We start from the raw sequence: 17,573 nt of genomic DNA, 5'->3' as shown, positions 1-17,573 counted from the left end.
GATTGATGCCCGTTTGGGCTCCTGACTTACATCAGTAGAAACTGGGTTGAGACTGTTCAACTCACTTTAATGGGGCGCTTGCAGAATTATATCGATCAGGTCTGGATTTGAGCCAATATTACAGTGGTGAAGGGCAGTCTCGAACCCACTACACACTCAATAATGCAGTGGTGAAGAGCAGTCTCGAACCCACTGCACACTCAATAATGCAGTGGTGAAGGGCAGTCTCGAACCCACTACACACTCAATAATGCAGTGGTGAAGGGCAGTCTCGAACCCACTGCACACTCAATAATGCAGTGGTGAAGGGCAGTCTCGAACCCACTGCACACTCAATAATGCAGTGGTGAAGGGCAGTCTCGAACCCACTGCACACTCAATATTACAGTGGTGAAGGGCAGTCTCGAACCCACTGCACACTCAATAATGCAGTGGTGAAGGGCAGTCTCGAACCCACTGCACACTCAATATTACAGTGGTGAAGGGCAGTCTCGAACCCACTACACACTCAATATTACAGTGGTGAAGGGCAGTCTCGAACCCACTGCACACTCAATAATGCAGTGGTGAAGGGCAGTCTCGAACCCACTGCACACTCAATATTACAGTGGTGAAGGGCAGTCTCGAACCCACTGCACACTCAATATTACAGTGGTGAAGGGCAGTCTCGAACCCACTGCACACTCAATATTACAGTGGTGAAGGGCAGTCTCAAACCCACTGCACACTCAATATTACAGTGGTGAAGGGCAGTCTCGAACCCACTACACACTCAATAATGCAGTGGTGAAGGGCAGTCTCGAACCCACTGCACACTCAATAATGCAGTGGTGAAGGGCAGTCTCGAACCCACTGCACACTCAATATTACAGTGGTGAAGGGCAGTCTCGAACCCACTGCACACTCAATAATGCAGTGGTGAAGGGCAGTCTCGAACCCACTACACACTCAATAATGCAGTGGTGAAGGGCAGTCTCGAACCCACTGCACACTCAATATTACAGTGGTGAAGGGCAGTCTCGAACCCACTGCACACTCAATATTACAGTGGTGAAGGGCAGTCTTGAACCCACTGCACACTCAATATTGCAGTGGTGAAGGGCAGTCTCGAACCCACTACACACTCAATAATGCAGTGGTGAAGGGCAGTCTCGAACCCACTACACACTCAATAATGCAGTGGTGAAGGGCAGTCTCGAACCCACTGCACACTCAATAATGCAGTGGTGAAGGACAGTCTCGAACCCACTGCACACTCAATAATGCAGTGGTGAAGGGCAGTCTCGAACCCACTGCACACTCAATATTACAGTGGTGAAGGGCAGTCTCGAACCCATTGCACACTCAATAATGCAGTGGTGAAGGGCAGTCTCGAACCCACTGCACACTCAATATTACAGTGGTGAAGGGCAGTCTCGAACCCACTACACACTCAATATTACAGTGGTGAAGGGCAGTCTCGGACCCACTGCACACTCAATAATGCAGTGGTGAAGGGCAGTCTCGAACCCACTACACACTCAATATTACAGTGGTGAAGGGCAGTCTCGGACCCACTGCACACTCAATATTACAGTGGTGAAGGGCAGTCTCGAACCCACTGCACACTCAATATTACAGTGGTGAAGGGCAGTCTCGAACCCACTGCACACTCAATAATGCAGTGGTGAAGGGCAGTCTCGGACCCACTGCACACTCAATATTACAGTGGTGAAGGGCAGTCTTGAACCCACTACACACTCAATATTACAGTGGTGAAGGGCAGTCTTGAACCCACTGCACACTCAATATTACAGTGGTGAAGGGCAGTCTTGAACCCACTGCACACTCAATATTACAGTGGTGAAGGGCAGTCTCGAACCCACTGCACACTCAATAATGCAGTGGTGAAGGGCAGTCTTGAACCCACTGCACACTCAATATTACAGTGGTGAAGGGCAGTCTCGAACCCACTGCACACTCAATAATGCAGTGGTGAAGGGCAGTCTCGAACCCACTACACACTCAATATTACAGTGGTGAAGGGCAGTCTCGAACCCACTGCACACTCAATATTACAGTGGTGAAGGGCAGTCACGAACCCACTACACACTCAATATTACAGTGGTGAAGGGCAGTCTCGAACCCACTACACACTCAATATTACAGTGGTGAAGGGCAGTCTCGGACCCACTGCACACTCAATATTACAGTGGTGAAGGGCAGTCTTGAACCCACTGCACACTCAATATTACACTGGTGAAGGGCAGTCACGAACCCACTACACACTCAATATTACAGTGGTGAAGGGCAGTCTCGAACCCACTGCACACTCAATAATGCAGTGGTGAAGGGCAGTCTCGAACCCACTGCACACTCAATAATGCAGTGGTGAAGGGCAGTCTCGAACCCACTACACACTCAATATTACAGTGGTGAAGGGCAGTCTCGAACCCACTGCACACTCAATATTACAGTGGTGAAGGGCAGTCTCGAACCCACTGCACACTCAATATTACAGTGGTGAAGAGCAGTCTCAAACCCACTGCACACTCAATATTACAGTGGTGAAGGGCAGTCTCGAACCCACTACACACTCAATATTACAGTGGTGAAGGGCAGTCTTGAACCCACTGCACACTCAATATTACAGTGGTGAAGGGCAGTCTCGAACCCACTGCACACTCAATATTACAGTGGTGAAGGGCAGTCTCGAACCCACTACACACTCAATATTACAGTGGTGAAGGGCAGTCTTGAACCCACTGCACACTCAATATTACAGTGGTGAAGGGCAGTCTCGAACCCACTACACACTCAATAATGCAGTGGTGAAGGGCAGTCTCGAACCCACTGCACACTCAATAATGCAGTGGTGAAGGGCAGTCTCGAACCCACTACACACTCAATAATGCAGTGGTGAAGGGCAGTCTCGAACCCACTGCACACTCAATAATGCAGTGGTGAAGGGCAGTCTCGAACCCACTGCACACTCAATAATGCAGTGGTGAAGGGCAGTCTCGAACCCACTGCACACTCAATAATGCAGTGGTGAAGGGCAGTCTCGAACCCACTACACACTCAATATTACAGTGGTGATGGGCAGTCTCGAACCCACTACACACTCAATATTACAGTGGTGAAGGGCAGTCTCGAACCCACTGCACACTCAATAATGCAGTGGTGAAGGGCAGTCTCGAACCCACTGCACACTCAATAATGCAGTGGTGAAGGGCAGTCTCGAACCCACTGCACACTCAATATTACAGTGGTGAAGGGCAGTCTTGACCCCACTGCACACTCAATATTACAGTGGTGAAGGGCAGTCTCGAACCCACTGCACACTCAATAATACAGTGGTGAAGGGCAGTCTCGTACCCACTGCACACTCAATAATGCAGTGGTGAAGGGCAGTCTCGAACCCACTGCACACTCAATAATGCAGTGGTGAAGGGCAGTCTCGAACCCACTGCACACTCAATATTACAGTGGTGAAGGGCAGTCTCGAACCCACTGCACACTCAATAATGCAGTGGTGAAGGGCAGTCTCGGACCCACTGCACATTCAATATTGCAGTGGTGAAGGGCAGTCTCGAACCCACTGCACACTCAATATTACAGTGGTGAAGGGCAGTCTTGAACCCACTGCACGCTCAATATTACAGTGGTGAAGGGCAGTCTCGAACCCACTACACACTCAATAATGCAGTGGTGAAGGGCAGTCTCGAACCCACTGCACACTCAATAATGCAGTGGTGAAGGGCAGTCTCGAACCCACTACACACTCAATAATGCAGTGGTGAAGGGCAGTCTCGAACCCACTGCACACTCAATAATGCAGTGGTGAAGGGCAGTCTCGAACCCACTACACACTCAATAATGCAGTGGTGAAGGGCAGTCTCGAACCCACTGCACACTCAATAATGCAGTGGTGAAGGGCAGTCTCGAACCCACTGCACACTCAATAATGCAGTGGTGAAGGGCAGTCTCGAACCCACTACACACTCAATATTACAGTGGTGAAGGGCAGTCTCGAACCCACTACACACTCAATATTACAGTGGTGAAGGGCAGTCTCGAACCCACTGCACACTCAATAATGCAGTGGTGAAGGGCAGTCTCGAACCCACTGCACACTCAATAATGCAGTGGTGAAGGGCAGTCTCGAACCCACTGCACACTCAATATTACAGTGGTGAAGGGCAGTCTTGACCCCACTGCACACTCAATATTACAGTGGTGAAGGGCAGTCTCGAACCCACTGCACACTCAATAATGCAGTGGTGAAGGGCAGTCTCGTACCCACTGCACACTCAATAATGCAGTGGTGAAGGGCAGTCTCGAACCCACTGAACACTCAATAATGCAGTGGTGAAGGGCAGTCTCGAACCCACTGCACACTCAATATTACAGTGGTGAAGGGCAGTTTCGAACCCACTGCACACTCAATAATGCAGTGGTGAAGGGCAGTCTCGGACCCACTGCACACTCAATATTACAGTGGTGAAGGGCAGTCTCGAACCCACTGCACACTCAATATTACAGTGGTGAAGGGCAGTCTCGAACCCACTGCACACAATAATGCAGTGGTGAAGGGCAGTCTCGGACCCACTGCACATTCAATATTGCAGTGGTGAAGGGCAGTCTCGAACCCACTGCACACTCAATATTACAGTGGTGAAGGGCAGTCTTGAACCCACTGCACGCTCAATATTACAGTGGTGAAGGGCAGTCTCGAACCCACTGCACACTCATCTTCCAAAGCATTTTATTGCCTTCGCTTTTTCTTAGTTGTAGCATTCAGAAACAAGAGAGCTTTAGTCTGACACCTCACCCTGCTTGGCCATACCTGCAGAAAAATAACAAATCCAAGACAAGAAATGGAGTGGGCAGAGGGTCACTCAAAGATAGTAAACATTTCAAGGTATAACAAGTGGTCTCGTTTCTCCTACAGGACCATGAGCACGCCACATTTGATGACATCTTAGGTGAGTGGATCTCGATGAGTTTGACTGGTTGTTGGTATCACATGATAGTTAAAAGCCAATGAAAATCAGTGTTTAAAAGCCTTACTTTGCCTTAAGTTACAGATCCAAAACTAAACCAATAGAAAATGCTGCACTCTGAAGGGTAGCCAACAAGGTTAAATATTAGCCATGGCTCAGTGGTAGCACTCTCGCCTTTGTGTCAGAAGTCTCTGGTCTCAAGTCCCCTCCAAGGAATTGAGGACAAAATTTAGGCTGGCTTCCATTGTAGGGCTGAGTGATAATGTTGAATAAGACAGTTTTACACCATGTGAATTTGCTCTGAAAAGAGCAGTTGTTTCCTTGAAAAAAAGAATGTCTTAGAAGATCTGGCAGGCCTTGAACTTTCGGACAGCGTACTCTGCCCGTTGTCTGGAGGAAAAACTGGGATGGGTGCAACAGCAGGTTTATATGTGGTGGAGAATAGGAATGTGGGAGGGATCTTACTGCTGATAGGTCATTGCATGTTCTTATTCTTACTGCTATTGGTCAATGAATTGTCTTCCGTGATAGATCGGTACTTGCTCTTGATCATGCTGCTGATTGGTCAGCTATTGTGTCTCACTGTAAGTCGATACATACTATTGTTCTTGTCTGGGTATGTTGGCTGCAGGGCAGGTGATGATGTGTTTCTTAGGTAACAGTGACCAAATATCACTGATAAGCCAACCACTGTCTTGGGAGCCAGTTGGTGTTAACAGACAGTGACAGTGGCCTGCTGATCAGTGATATCTGGTCACCCCTACTTAAGAAACACATCACCACCTGCCCTGCAGCCATCATACCCAGAGAAGAACAATAGTATGTATGGACTTATCATGAGACACAATAGCTGACCAATCAGCAGCAAGAACAAGAACATGTAATGACCTATCAGCAATAAGATCCCATACTGAGTCATACTGAGCTGTTTCACTCCTAGGTTTTTAATTAACAATGTTTATCATTGCACCAAAAGAATATCGGGCCCTTGTACATTTAAATAGCACCTTTCACATCCCAAAACTACTTCACAACCAATGAGTTGCATTCGAGGTGTCATCACACTTGTTTCCTAGACAAATGCGGCAGCCAGTTGCTCACAATAAGGTTGCACAAACAACAGTGAGATAAATTGTGGGTTCATCTGTGTGTGGAGGTACTGATTGGGGAACAAATATTTGCCAGGGCGTCGAGAGAACTTTGTGCTCTTTAAATTAAGTGCCATGGGCTCTTTTGCATCTGACCTGCACAGGAAGCCATGGCCTCAGTTTGCCAGCTTAGCTTAAAGGTAAAAGCTCCGACAGTGTAGCACTCCCTCAGTATTGCACTGGAGTGCCAGCATAGATTTTCTGCTCAAACCTCTGGAGTGAGCTTTGAATCCATGATCTTCAGACTCACAGCTGACAGTGCTATCACAAAGCCAATGTCCCCTCAAGCAGAGTTGCTTGTAATGTAATTCAGCAAATTCAGAGGGATTGCTATGAAGCACTGGCTTAAGGTATCTGCCTTGGTGCAGTGGTAGCTCTCTTGCCTTTGACTTAAAAGGTTGTGGGTTCAAATCTTGTGCCAGAGTGTTACTTCTGGTTTGCTGCATGTATGCACAGTTTACAGGAAATATTACAGATAGAATGCTGTACTGTTGAAGGTGTTACCTTGTGGATGAGATGTAAAACTGAAACCCTGTCTTCCCTTTCAACTAAATGTAAAAAATCCCATGCTACTATTCAAAGGAGAACAGTGGGGATGCCATAGCCAATATTTATCCATCAACCAACATCACTAAAACAAATTATCAGATCATTATCACATTGTTGTTTATTAGACCTTGCTGTGTGCAGATTGGCTGCTGTGTTTTCTAGATTACAACAGTCACTACCTGAAATACTAATTAACTGTAAAGGGCTTTGGGATGTCCTGAAAGGCACTTTATAAATGCATGACTTTATTTTTGTAACACTGTTTGTGCTACTCTTAGATTCATTTTATTTTAGAGTCTGTTATATAAAAACGTTAACTGCAATATATTGATTATTATTATGATTGACAATGCATCCTCTTGAGGGGCTGCCTTCCACTCTCTGATCCGGGATCCCTAAACACTGGAGAGAGCTTTAGCATAAAATAAACAGCTATTGAACAGTCAGGGAGTTGCGAGAGTTTACAACTAGGCTGTGACTGCATTAGAATAAGCAGGATGTTCACACTGTGCTGATGTCTCCAGCCATGCATTGTCCACAGTCTGCCTTTGTTCTCTGTTGGCTCCACAGTCTCTTGCATCCGATCAAATCACAGTTTCACCCCTAACTGATGTGGTTGTGTAATGTGTTGGGGGCTCCTGATGACGGATTGTCTCCTGGAATGAGAGGGATGTCCTATGAGGAGAGATTGAGTAGAATGGGCCTACATTCTCAGGAGTTTAGAAGAATGGGAGGTGATTGCATTGAAATGTATAAAATCCTAAGAGGGCATGACAGGGTAGAAACTGAGAGGATGTTTCCCCCTGGCTGAAGAGCCAGTATTAGGGGTCCTAGTCTCAGGATAAGGAGTTGGTCATTTCGGACTGAAATGAGGACAAATGTCTTCACTCAGAGAGTCGTGAATCTTTGTAATTCTCTATCCCAGAAGGCTGTGGATGCTCAGTCGTTCAGTATATTTAAGACTGAAATTGATAGACTTTTGGGCACTAAGGGAATCAAGGGATATGGAGATCGGGGGGAAAGTGGAGTTGATGTAGAGAAGTTCAGCCATGATCTTATTGAATGGCAGAGCAGGTTCAAAGGACCTTAGGGCCTACTCCCACTTCTATTTCTTATGATGGTATGGAACCTGCTACAATTGGCTCGCTGGAGAAAGAACAGCACACAATGGAAAACATGCTTAGTTAGGAACATTGGGTCAGGGATAGGTCATTCAGCCCCTTGAGCCTGTTTCCTCTTTTATTTAGATCATGATTGATCTGTATCTTAACTCCATCTACCCCCTTGTTCCATAACCCTTAATACCCTTACCTAACAAAAATCTATCAATCCCAGTTTTGAAATTTTCAATTGACCTGCCGCACCGCACCCCCCCCCCCCACCCCCCCACCACAGACTCAACAACTTTTTGAAGGAAGGAGTTCCAGATTTCCACTACTGTTTGTATGAAGAAGTGCTTCCCTTGAATGGCCTAGCTTGCCCCCTTGTTTTGGATTTCCCACCTGAGGAAATAGTTTCTCTTTATCTTCCCATATAAAACCTTTTAATCATCTTAAACACCTCAATCAGATCACCCCTTCGTCTGCTATACCCAAGGAAATGCAAGCTTAGTCTGTTCAACCAGCCCTTTATAATTTAGCCCTTTTAGCCCCAGTTGTTTCGAAGTTGTTGCTGCAAATTTTGTTTTCTGCTGTTGGTGCTCTGTATGGATGGACTGAGCTTTCAGCCCACTAACACCACCCCCTCCCCCACCCCCCAGACTGTAATGGCTATAGGATTTGCACCTACCTTTCCAGAGGAGAGTTGTGAAGTCGCAATAGTCCTTTTATACCACAGCAATGCGGCCTTACCTGCGACGCTGTAATATAAATGGTGTACTAAATGAAGTGTTGTTGCTGGTGTCATCGTTTTTCGGGAAAGTGCGTGGAACGTGACTTGACCAGTCTGTTTCCTCGCAGAGGAGATTGAGAAAAAGCTGACCACCTATCGGAGGGGCTGCAAGATCTGGAAGCTGCTGATCTTCTGTCAGGTGAGTCTGGCAGTGATACCTTGCCAACTATCGCTGTTACTGCCCATCGTCATTAGGCCACTGTTTGGTTTTTCACTCTGCAATTCTGATGAATCAGGTCAAGGGCTACACTGGGTGTGTCATGAGATTTTGTTAGTTGTTAATGGGACATGTGCGAGCTCGCACTATTCTTGCTTCCTTGCCGTATGATTCGATGGTGCCCCATCAACCACTATTCCACTCTGTGTCATGCATGCAGTTGGACTGGAGACAAACTTGTGCGTGGTTCATCCACATTTGAAGTTACCATGGCATCACTGACAGTCTCAATGCTTCAAGGCTGTTTGCCAAAGGCTAAAATGGATCTGCCTGAAATATCCAAAGTGTGCTCCTTATCTACCTTGCATGGGGTTCTGCAACTCAAGACCCCAGGATCCATTCCGTTGCCCTGACCTCTGACCCACAGCCCTGACACCCAACCTTCATTCTGTCACCCACCCCCACTCATTGCCGGTGGGCTGTAATGCCATGATTACTCTAACACAGAGGACTGAGTCCCAATAACTGTGGTGTTTTGGATCTCACCATTCTGGCACAAGGTTTTTACCCTGCACCCTTCCCCCTACAAGCCCCACCCCTTCACCCCCTAAAAAGGAGCACCCAAAATTGGGCACTCCCTAATTTCTAGTTTAATGCATCCTTTGGAAATTGCCTTTTTAACACAATTTGTTGTCTCCATGTTGCCAGGGTGATGTTAATGTGATATTGCCAAGTTTGTTCTTTGCATATTGATGGGTTCTGTGTTTTGATTGTAGGGGGGGCCTGGCCACTTGTACCTGCTGAAGAACAAGGTCGCCACCTTTGCGAAAGTGGAGAAAGAGGAGGACCTGATCCTGTAAGCCAATCACTTTTCATATGCAGTTAGAGTCTGGCATGCCCAAGGCTTTCTCTGGAAGGCCTGAGTTCAGTGTGGTATTGTTTAGTTCACATAATGGTGCCAGTACTCTGGGAAAAATTACCCTTGTACCAATTCCCTTCTTGTCTGGTGCTCTTAATTCACTACCTTAATTTGCTGCCAATACCGGTGACAGACCAGTGACCACCAGTATCAAACAACTCCGAATGCTCTGTTTAGACACAGCCCAAGTTTGGAAAGACACACATCTGCTCTTGTACTGCGTTGGGTTTTTGACAACTCAAGTAGGCACAGTATGAAAATTCCATTCGCCTGCAGTTATACTCTGACAGCACTGAGTGTGGCTGCTCTTTAAAAGGACAGACCTACAACATAAAATAAGCTGCTAAAGTTTAGACTGCAGTAGAGGGCAGGGAGATATTGGAAAATATCTGGGAAAGTGAGTCGGAGCCACATTTGCTGATGATACAAAGATAAGTAGGAAAACAAATTGTGAGGAGGACACAAAGTGTCTGCAGAGGGACATAGATAGGTTACGTAAGTGGGCAAAAAGTTGGCAGATGAAGTATAATATGGGAAAATGTGAGGTTCTCCAATTTGGTGGGAAGAATAGAATAGCAGAATATAATTTAAATGGAGAAAGACTACAGAATGCTGCGGAACAGAGGGAGCTGGGTGTCCTTGTACATGAATCATAAAAAGTTAGCATGCAGGTACAGCAAGTAATTAGGAAGGAAAATGGAATGTTGACGTTTATTGCAAGGGGGATGGAGTATAAAAGTAGGGAAGTCTTGCTACACCTGTACAAGGCAATGGTGAGACCATGCCAGGGCTGGATTTTGTGCAGGAGGCAGGGCTGCCAGTGCCAGGCCGAAAAGTCGGGTGGAACCCCTCTGCATTTTTCAGACCCCAGGAGTGATCTTCCAGTCTTTTGGAGTCAGAGTTTAACGAAGGCGTGATCCCCATCCCGATAAAGTCTTGAAAGGGATAGGGATCCCACCTCCAAGAGCTGTCAGCCTATCACAGGGCTGGCAGCTCAGCAGTATTGGCAGTACCACTGGGAGCGGTGGCCGTTGCCGGTACTGCAGAGACCTCGGACCCAGGCCCAGCACTGGAACCCCAGAGAAGAGGTAAGTGAGATGGGGTCGCCAGGGCCAGTCTGGAAGGCCCCGGCAAGGGGGGGATTTGGGGGGGGGTGGGTGTTGAGTCCAGGGGGAGGGGGTCCCGGGGTACAGTTGTTCCTGGTGGGGTCCTCTGTGGCTCACAAATTACTGGTGAAGGAGAGACCCCCTCTCAAGCCCACAGGAAGGGTGCCTCAGTTTCCAAGGTGCCCTCCATACGTGACGGTGTCCACCCATTCTCTCCCCCTCCCCCCCCCCACGCCGCCGTTGCGGGAAGAGGCCCTTATTTGGCCTCTGGGCGGGAAGGTCATCGTCGGCCTATCACGTCCCCGGAAGAATTGAAACAGGGAATCCCAGCGTCGGGTTCTGTGGCAGGCGATTCTTCCCTGATTCTCTGGCCTCCCCCACCACCACCATGAAACCTGCCGTCAGGATGAGGACAAATCCCGGCCCCTAGAGTACTGTGTACAGTTTTATTTAAGGAGGGATATAATTGCATTGGAGGCTGTTCAGAGAAGGTTCAATAGGCTGATTCCTGGGATGAAGGAGTTGTCTTTTGAGGAAAATATGAGCAGGTTGGGCTTATACTCACTGGAGTTTCGAAGAATGAGAGATGATCTTGTAGAAACATATAAGATTCTGAGCATCCTTGACAGGGTAGATGCCACGAGGGGGACACAGTTTCAGAATAAGGGGTCTCCCATCTAAGACGCAAGTGAGGAGGAATTTTGTCTGTCAGAGGGTTGTTAATTGTTGGAATTCGCTACTCCAGAGAGTAGTGGAGGCTGGGTCATTGAATATATTCAAGGCTGAATTAGACAGATTTTTGATCTACAAGAGAGTCAAGGGTTATGGGTGGTAGGCAGGAAAGTGGAGTTGAGGCCACGATCAGGTCAGCCATGGTCTTAATGAATGGTGAAGCAGGCTTGAGAGACTGAATGGCCTACTGCTCCTATTTCTTATGTAACACAATGCATTGTCAGAACATCAGTCAAGAACCTTTGTTGATAGACTTTCATCCTTGTAAAGGTTGATATACATTCTTCAGATTATTTTGCATCAATGGGATTAAAAGAACAAGGGCTCCTTGAGTTATTCGTTATTAAATGCATAGCCCGCAATGAAACTGATCCACGCAGAGCGGAAAATCCAAAGTCTGGCTTGCACGGAGTCAACTGAACGTGTCTGGGAGGTTGGTAAGGACATTATATTGAAACAGAAAGTGCTGGAAATACTCAGCAGGTCTGGCAGCATCTGTGGAGAGAGAAGCAGAGTTAACGTTTCAGGTCTGTGACCTTTCATCAGAACTGGCAAAGGTTAGAAAAGAATTAGGTTTTAAGCAAGTGAAGGGGGTGGGAGGGGGGATGGTGGGGAAGAGGACAAAGGGGGAGGTGTGTGATAGGGCAGAGGGCAGGAGAGATTAAACAACAAAGCTGCCCTGGGACAAAGGCAAAGAGCGTGTTCATGCTTATGGTGAAAGACAAAGCATTAGTCTAGAGAGAGTGTTAATAGTGGAATAATGAACAGGCTTCTGGAAGGTGCGGAGTGTGTGGATGTCAGCTGAGGGTACAGTGAGGCTTTGCTGCAGTGGCCTGCAGGTCAGCACGTCCTGCAAACACATCGCCTTGACTCTGAATTGAAGCAGAGGCAAGATGGTACAAGGATTGTTGTCTGTCTACTCACTTCCGCCACCATAGAATCTTACAGCACAGAAGGAGGACCTGCAGTCCATTACGCCCATGCCAGCTTTTTGAAATAATGATCCGATTTGTCCCATTCCCCCTGCCCTTTCCCCATAGTCCTATAATTTCTCCTTTTCAAGTATTTATCCAGTTCTCTTTTGAAAGTTGCTATAGAATCTGTTTCCACCATCCTTTCAGGCAGTGCATTCCAGATGACTGTTTTTTTAAAAACAATTCTCATTTTTTTTTGCCAGTTACCTTCAGTCTGTGTCCCTTGGTTGCTGATCTTCATGTCAATGGAAACTTATTTACTCTACATAATATATACAGCGGCATTATTTATAGCTCAAGCTACAAAGTCTGACCTGCTGTTACTATGAAATTGGTGCATTTGTAGAAGTGCCATGGCTATCATTAACGACCAAATGTGCTTCGGGACCTGCTGAGGCTGTGAAAGGAACTATTTAAATGCAAGTTTGTTCTTTCTTCCATCTTGGATGAAGTTAGTATCCCAACAACAGGGTATCCATCACCAAGCAGCAGGGTCAGGGACTGATTTGCCAAATGCACTTCTGGGGGTGGAGCATTTGTCTGCTGGAAACGGGTGTTTAGAAATGGCTGCAATGCTCACTTACATACAATTTGTGGTAGTTAAGGAGAGTGGCCCTGTTTTCTCCATAAGTGCTGGCTGCAGGTGAGGCTGCTGAGATTAGCCATTTTCTGTCATAAGGTTTTTTTTTCCTCCCAAGCCCAGAAGGAAATCAGGAAACCGCCTAGTGCTGTAACCCTATGTCCATGTTGTCCTCGTGAGCTTGCAATTCCGATTTCTGTTGCTGTGAAACATCTAATAACAGTTTTTGTCTTCCCGTCTGTTGCAGGTTTTGGAAGCGACTGAGCAGACTGATGAGTAAAATCAATCCAGAGCCAAATGTGATCCATGTAATGGGCTGTTACATCCTGGGAAATCCCAATGGAGAAAAGGTATGCCTCACCTAGGAGAGGGCAACCCTTACAGCATCTTAATAGCAACTACAAGGGGTGGGAAGGAATGGGGGGGATTCCTGCCTCTCCAGGTAATGTTGATGCCCCCAGCATCTGTCTGCAGCTGTACCCAGGAATTCCCCAGATATGACATCCAGGTTCTGTCACTTATTGCACTTTGTAAGGAACATTCTGCACAAGAAAATGATTTAATAACAAATAATGTTATGAGAAGGTAATCTGTATTGAATTCTAAAAAAAAGATCACTCATCACAGACCCAGAGAATGTTCCATTTTGTGCAGCTGGCATTTTTCATCTTGATAAATCCCAAATAAACATAGAAAAATGAATGGAATTCTCCCCTAAAGAGAATGGATCTCAAGCTTCCTGATTGGTCAGTGGGCGAAGGCCACTCTAGGCCATGCAAACCAGAAAAGCCCCATGTTGATTCACAATACTTGATGGATTTGTCTGATTTCAGCTAGGGTGGCCTAGGGGCACTGCAGTAGACCACAGTCCCTCTGTGTATAGAGAGGAGAACATTAGGCCATATGCGCCCTGCTGTGAGATTAGGGCTCCCTCCCCTATCTTTAACTCTCCTGCAATTCTCGCATCTTGTGCATATCTGATGTTCATCATTGACCATGTCTCCAGCTGCCTTGGCCTAAACTCTGGAATTCCCTCCCTAAACCTTTCTGCCTCTCTCTCTTCCTTTCTCTTTAAAACCTACCTCTTTCATCAAGCTTTTATTCTCCTGCCCTGATATCTCCTTATGTGGTTTGGTGTCAAATTTTGTCTGATTATGCTCCTGTGAAGCATCTTGGAACGTTTTAGCACATTAAACGCGCTATATAAATGCAAGTTGTTGGTGTTGTTGATGTGTTTCCCAGGCACCTGATTAATAACTTAAAGGGTCTAGGCCTTGCCCTTGATTTCAAATCCTTCCACAATCTTCCCAATTTACCTGAAAAACTTCCAGCCAGTGTGCACTGTTTGTCCTCTGACTCCTTGTGCTTTGCTGCACCATCAGATGCCGAAATGTAGTTACTACAGCCCTCTGTGAAACTCTCCTGAAACCACTTTACCTCAGTATTTCTTTTTTTTTAATTCGTTCATGAGATGTGGGTGTCACTGCAAGGCCAAAATTTATTGGCCACTCCTAATTGCCCTTGAGAAGATGGTGGTGAGCTGCCTTCTTGAACTGCTACAGTTTGTGTGGTGTAGGTACACCCACAGTGCTGTTAGGAAGGGAGTTCCAGGATTTTGACCCAGTGACAGCAAAGGAATGGCGATATATTTCTAAGTCAGGATGGCGTGTGGCTTGGAGGGGAAGTTGCATGTGCTGGTGTTCCCATGTGTCTGCTGCCCTTGTTCTTGTAAGTGGTAGAGGTCATGGGTTTGGAAGGTGTTGTCGAACAAACCTTGGCAAGTTGCTGTAGTGTATCTTGTAGATGGTACACACTGCTGCCACTGTGGGACAGTGGTGGAGGGAGTGAATGTTTAAGATGGTAGATGGGGTGCCGATCAAGCGGGCTGCTTTGTCCTGGATGGTGTCAAGCTTCTTGAGTGTTGTTGGAGCTGCACCCATCCAGGCAAGTGGAGAGTATTCCATCACACTCCTGACTTGTGCCTCATAGAAGGCAGACAGGCTTTGAGGATTTGAGAGGTGAGGTACTCGCTGCAGAATTCCCAGCCTCTGACTTGCTCTTGTAGCTACAGTATTTCTGTAGCTGGTCCAGTTACGTTTCTGGTCAATGGTGACCAGCAGGTTGGGGATTCAGCAATGGTAATGCTGTTGAACTGTCCCTTAAAAAATCCCCTTACAAATTAACCTCTTTGACTGTACGTAATATCCCTTGCTCGGTGCCATCCTCTTCCCTCACTTTGTAATCCATTTTGAGATGTTCCCCTACACGAGGTTGCTGCATGCATTCAAATTATTGTCCCTTCAAATAAGTAATGTTGGAATTAGCTAGGTGGATGAGATTTGATTAGGATCAGCACATTCTGAATATCTAAGCTGCTACCTTCAATGATGAGGGTCAGGTAGTGGGAAGGAAGGAGGTAGGAATTTGCATTTAGCAATCATCGTATCATAACAACTTGTATTTATACAGCACCTTTAATGTAGTAAAAAGTCCCAAGGCGCTTCACAGGAGCAGTATCAGTCAAAATTTGACACTGAGTCATGAAAAAATACTAGCACGGGTGATCAAAGACTTGGCCAAAGAGGTAAGCTTTCAAGAGCCACTTAAAGGTGAAGAGAGAGGTGGATAGGTTTAGGGAAGGAATTCCAGAGCTTAGGACCTAGGCAGCAGAAGGCAGGATTGCCAATGGTGGAACAAAGGAAATCGGGAATGCGTAGGAGGCCAGAACTGCAGGAGCGCAGAGTTCTTGGAGAGTTACAGGGATCGAGAGATTGGAGGAAGGCGAGGTCATGGAGAGATTGAATCACATTCGCAGGATGCCCCAGAGTGCTTCACAATCACAGAATTCCTCACTGTTGTGCAGTCAAGTTGTGCAGAGTAAGATCGAACAAACAACAAATGACCAACTTAACGTTGTTGGTTAAGGGATCAATGTTGGCCAGGACATTGGGAAAACTCATTACTATTCTTCAAAAAAGAAAAAGGAGGCTTATGATAAATGTCAGGTTCATAATACAGTAGGGAATCAAACTGAATACAGCAAGTGCAGAAGAGAACAGAAAAAGGGAAAAAGAGGGGCAAAGAGAGTGTACGAGAAAAGACTAGCAGGTAACAAATAAAGGAACAATGAAGTCATTTATAAATATATAAAAAGGGTAGTCAAAGGAAGGGTGGGGGCAATTAGAGACCAAAAAGGAATTCTTGCGGTAGCAGAGGGCATGGCGGAGGTAATAAATAAGTAGTTTGCATCTGTCTTCTCTAGAGAAGAGGACACTGCCAATGTAGCAGTAAAGGGGGAGATAGTAACAATATTGGATAGGGTAAAAATAAAGAGGAGGTGCTTAAAAAGTTGGCAGCGCTCAAAATAGTAAAGTCACCTGGTTCAGAAGGGATGCATCCTCGGTTGCTGAGGGAAGCAAAGGTGGAAATAGAAGTGACTTTGGCCTCCAGTCCTCCTTTATATATGGGTGGTGCCTGAGTTAAACCTGGTGACGACAGCCAGTCAGTTTTAAGTCAGGGTGGGGAAACTTCTAGACATCATAACCTGGGAAACAATTCATTTTTACTTATAAAAACACAGGTTAATTCATGATAACCAACACAGATTTCTTCACAGCAAAGCATGTTTAATAAACTTGACTGCGTTCGATGGAAGAAACAACAGAGGGTTGATGAGGGTAGTGCAGTTGCTATTGTGTATACAGATTTTCAGAATGTCTTTGAAAGTTGCCACATAATAAACTTGTTAGCAAAATTGAAGCCCTTGAGAGCATGTGGATACAAAATTGGCTAAGAAACAGAAAGCAGAGAATAGTGGTGAATGGCTGTTTGTCAGACTGGGAGGGAAGTATACAATGGTGCCCCCAGGGGTCAATGTTAGGATCACTGCTCCTATGTAGGGCATCATTGCAATGCTTGAGGTTGGCACAAAACTTGGACATAGTAAATGTAGGAAGATAGTAACAGACTTCAGGAGGCCACAGACAGACTGATGAACTGGGCAGACACATAGATGAAATTTAGTGCAGAGAAGTGTGAAGTGATGAATTTTGTGAGGAAGATTGAAAAGAAAAAATATAAAGGGGATGCAAGAACAGAGAGACCTGGGGCTTCACATACATAAATCTTTGAAGGTGACAGGCCAAGTTGAGAAGGCTGTTAATAAAGCATATGGGATACTTGGCTTTACACATTAAAGCCAGAGAGTTATGGCAAACCTTTAAAAAATACACTGGTTAGGCCTCAACTAGAGTGTTGTGTCCAATTCTGGGCACCATCCTTTCGGAAGGATGTTAAAGTCTTGGAGAGGGTGCAGTGGAGATTCACCAGAATGATACCAGGGATGAGAGGACCCAGTAAGAGATACTAGAAAAGCTAGAACAAAAAAGATTAAGGGAAGGCCTAATAGGCATGTTCAGAATTATAAGTGGGTTTGATAGAATAGATAGGGAGAAACTTTTTCTACAGGCAGGAGGGTTGGCAACCAGAGGACACTGGTTTAAGATAATTGGCAAAAAATCCAACGGGGAGGAG

At 46.2% G+C, this 17,573-nt stretch overlaps 1 protein-coding gene across 1 annotated transcript in view; it reads left to right on the top strand.

The window, feature by feature from the left end:
• The window catches only part of nsmfb (NMDA receptor synaptonuclear signaling and neuronal migration factor b), a 75,955-nt gene that overhangs the window by 51,084 nt on the left and 7,298 nt on the right, over positions 1 to 17,573 (top strand). The window contains exons 11-14 of the mRNA XM_068011892.1: positions 4,934 to 4,967; positions 8,641 to 8,711; positions 9,506 to 9,585; positions 13,288 to 13,390. Coding sequence (XP_067867993.1) covers positions 4,934 to 4,967; positions 8,641 to 8,711; positions 9,506 to 9,585; positions 13,288 to 13,390 — 288 coding nt within the window. The remainder of the gene's footprint in view (positions 1 to 4,933; positions 4,968 to 8,640; positions 8,712 to 9,505; positions 9,586 to 13,287; positions 13,391 to 17,573) is intronic.

This window comes from Heterodontus francisci, chromosome 32 (assembly GCF_036365525.1).
Source record: "Heterodontus francisci isolate sHetFra1 chromosome 32, sHetFra1.hap1, whole genome shotgun sequence".
NCBI lineage: Eukaryota > Metazoa > Chordata > Chondrichthyes > Heterodontiformes > Heterodontidae > Heterodontus > Heterodontus francisci.
Note: the sequence above shows the minus strand (reverse complement) of the source record. Positions and strands in the feature narration are given on the sequence as shown.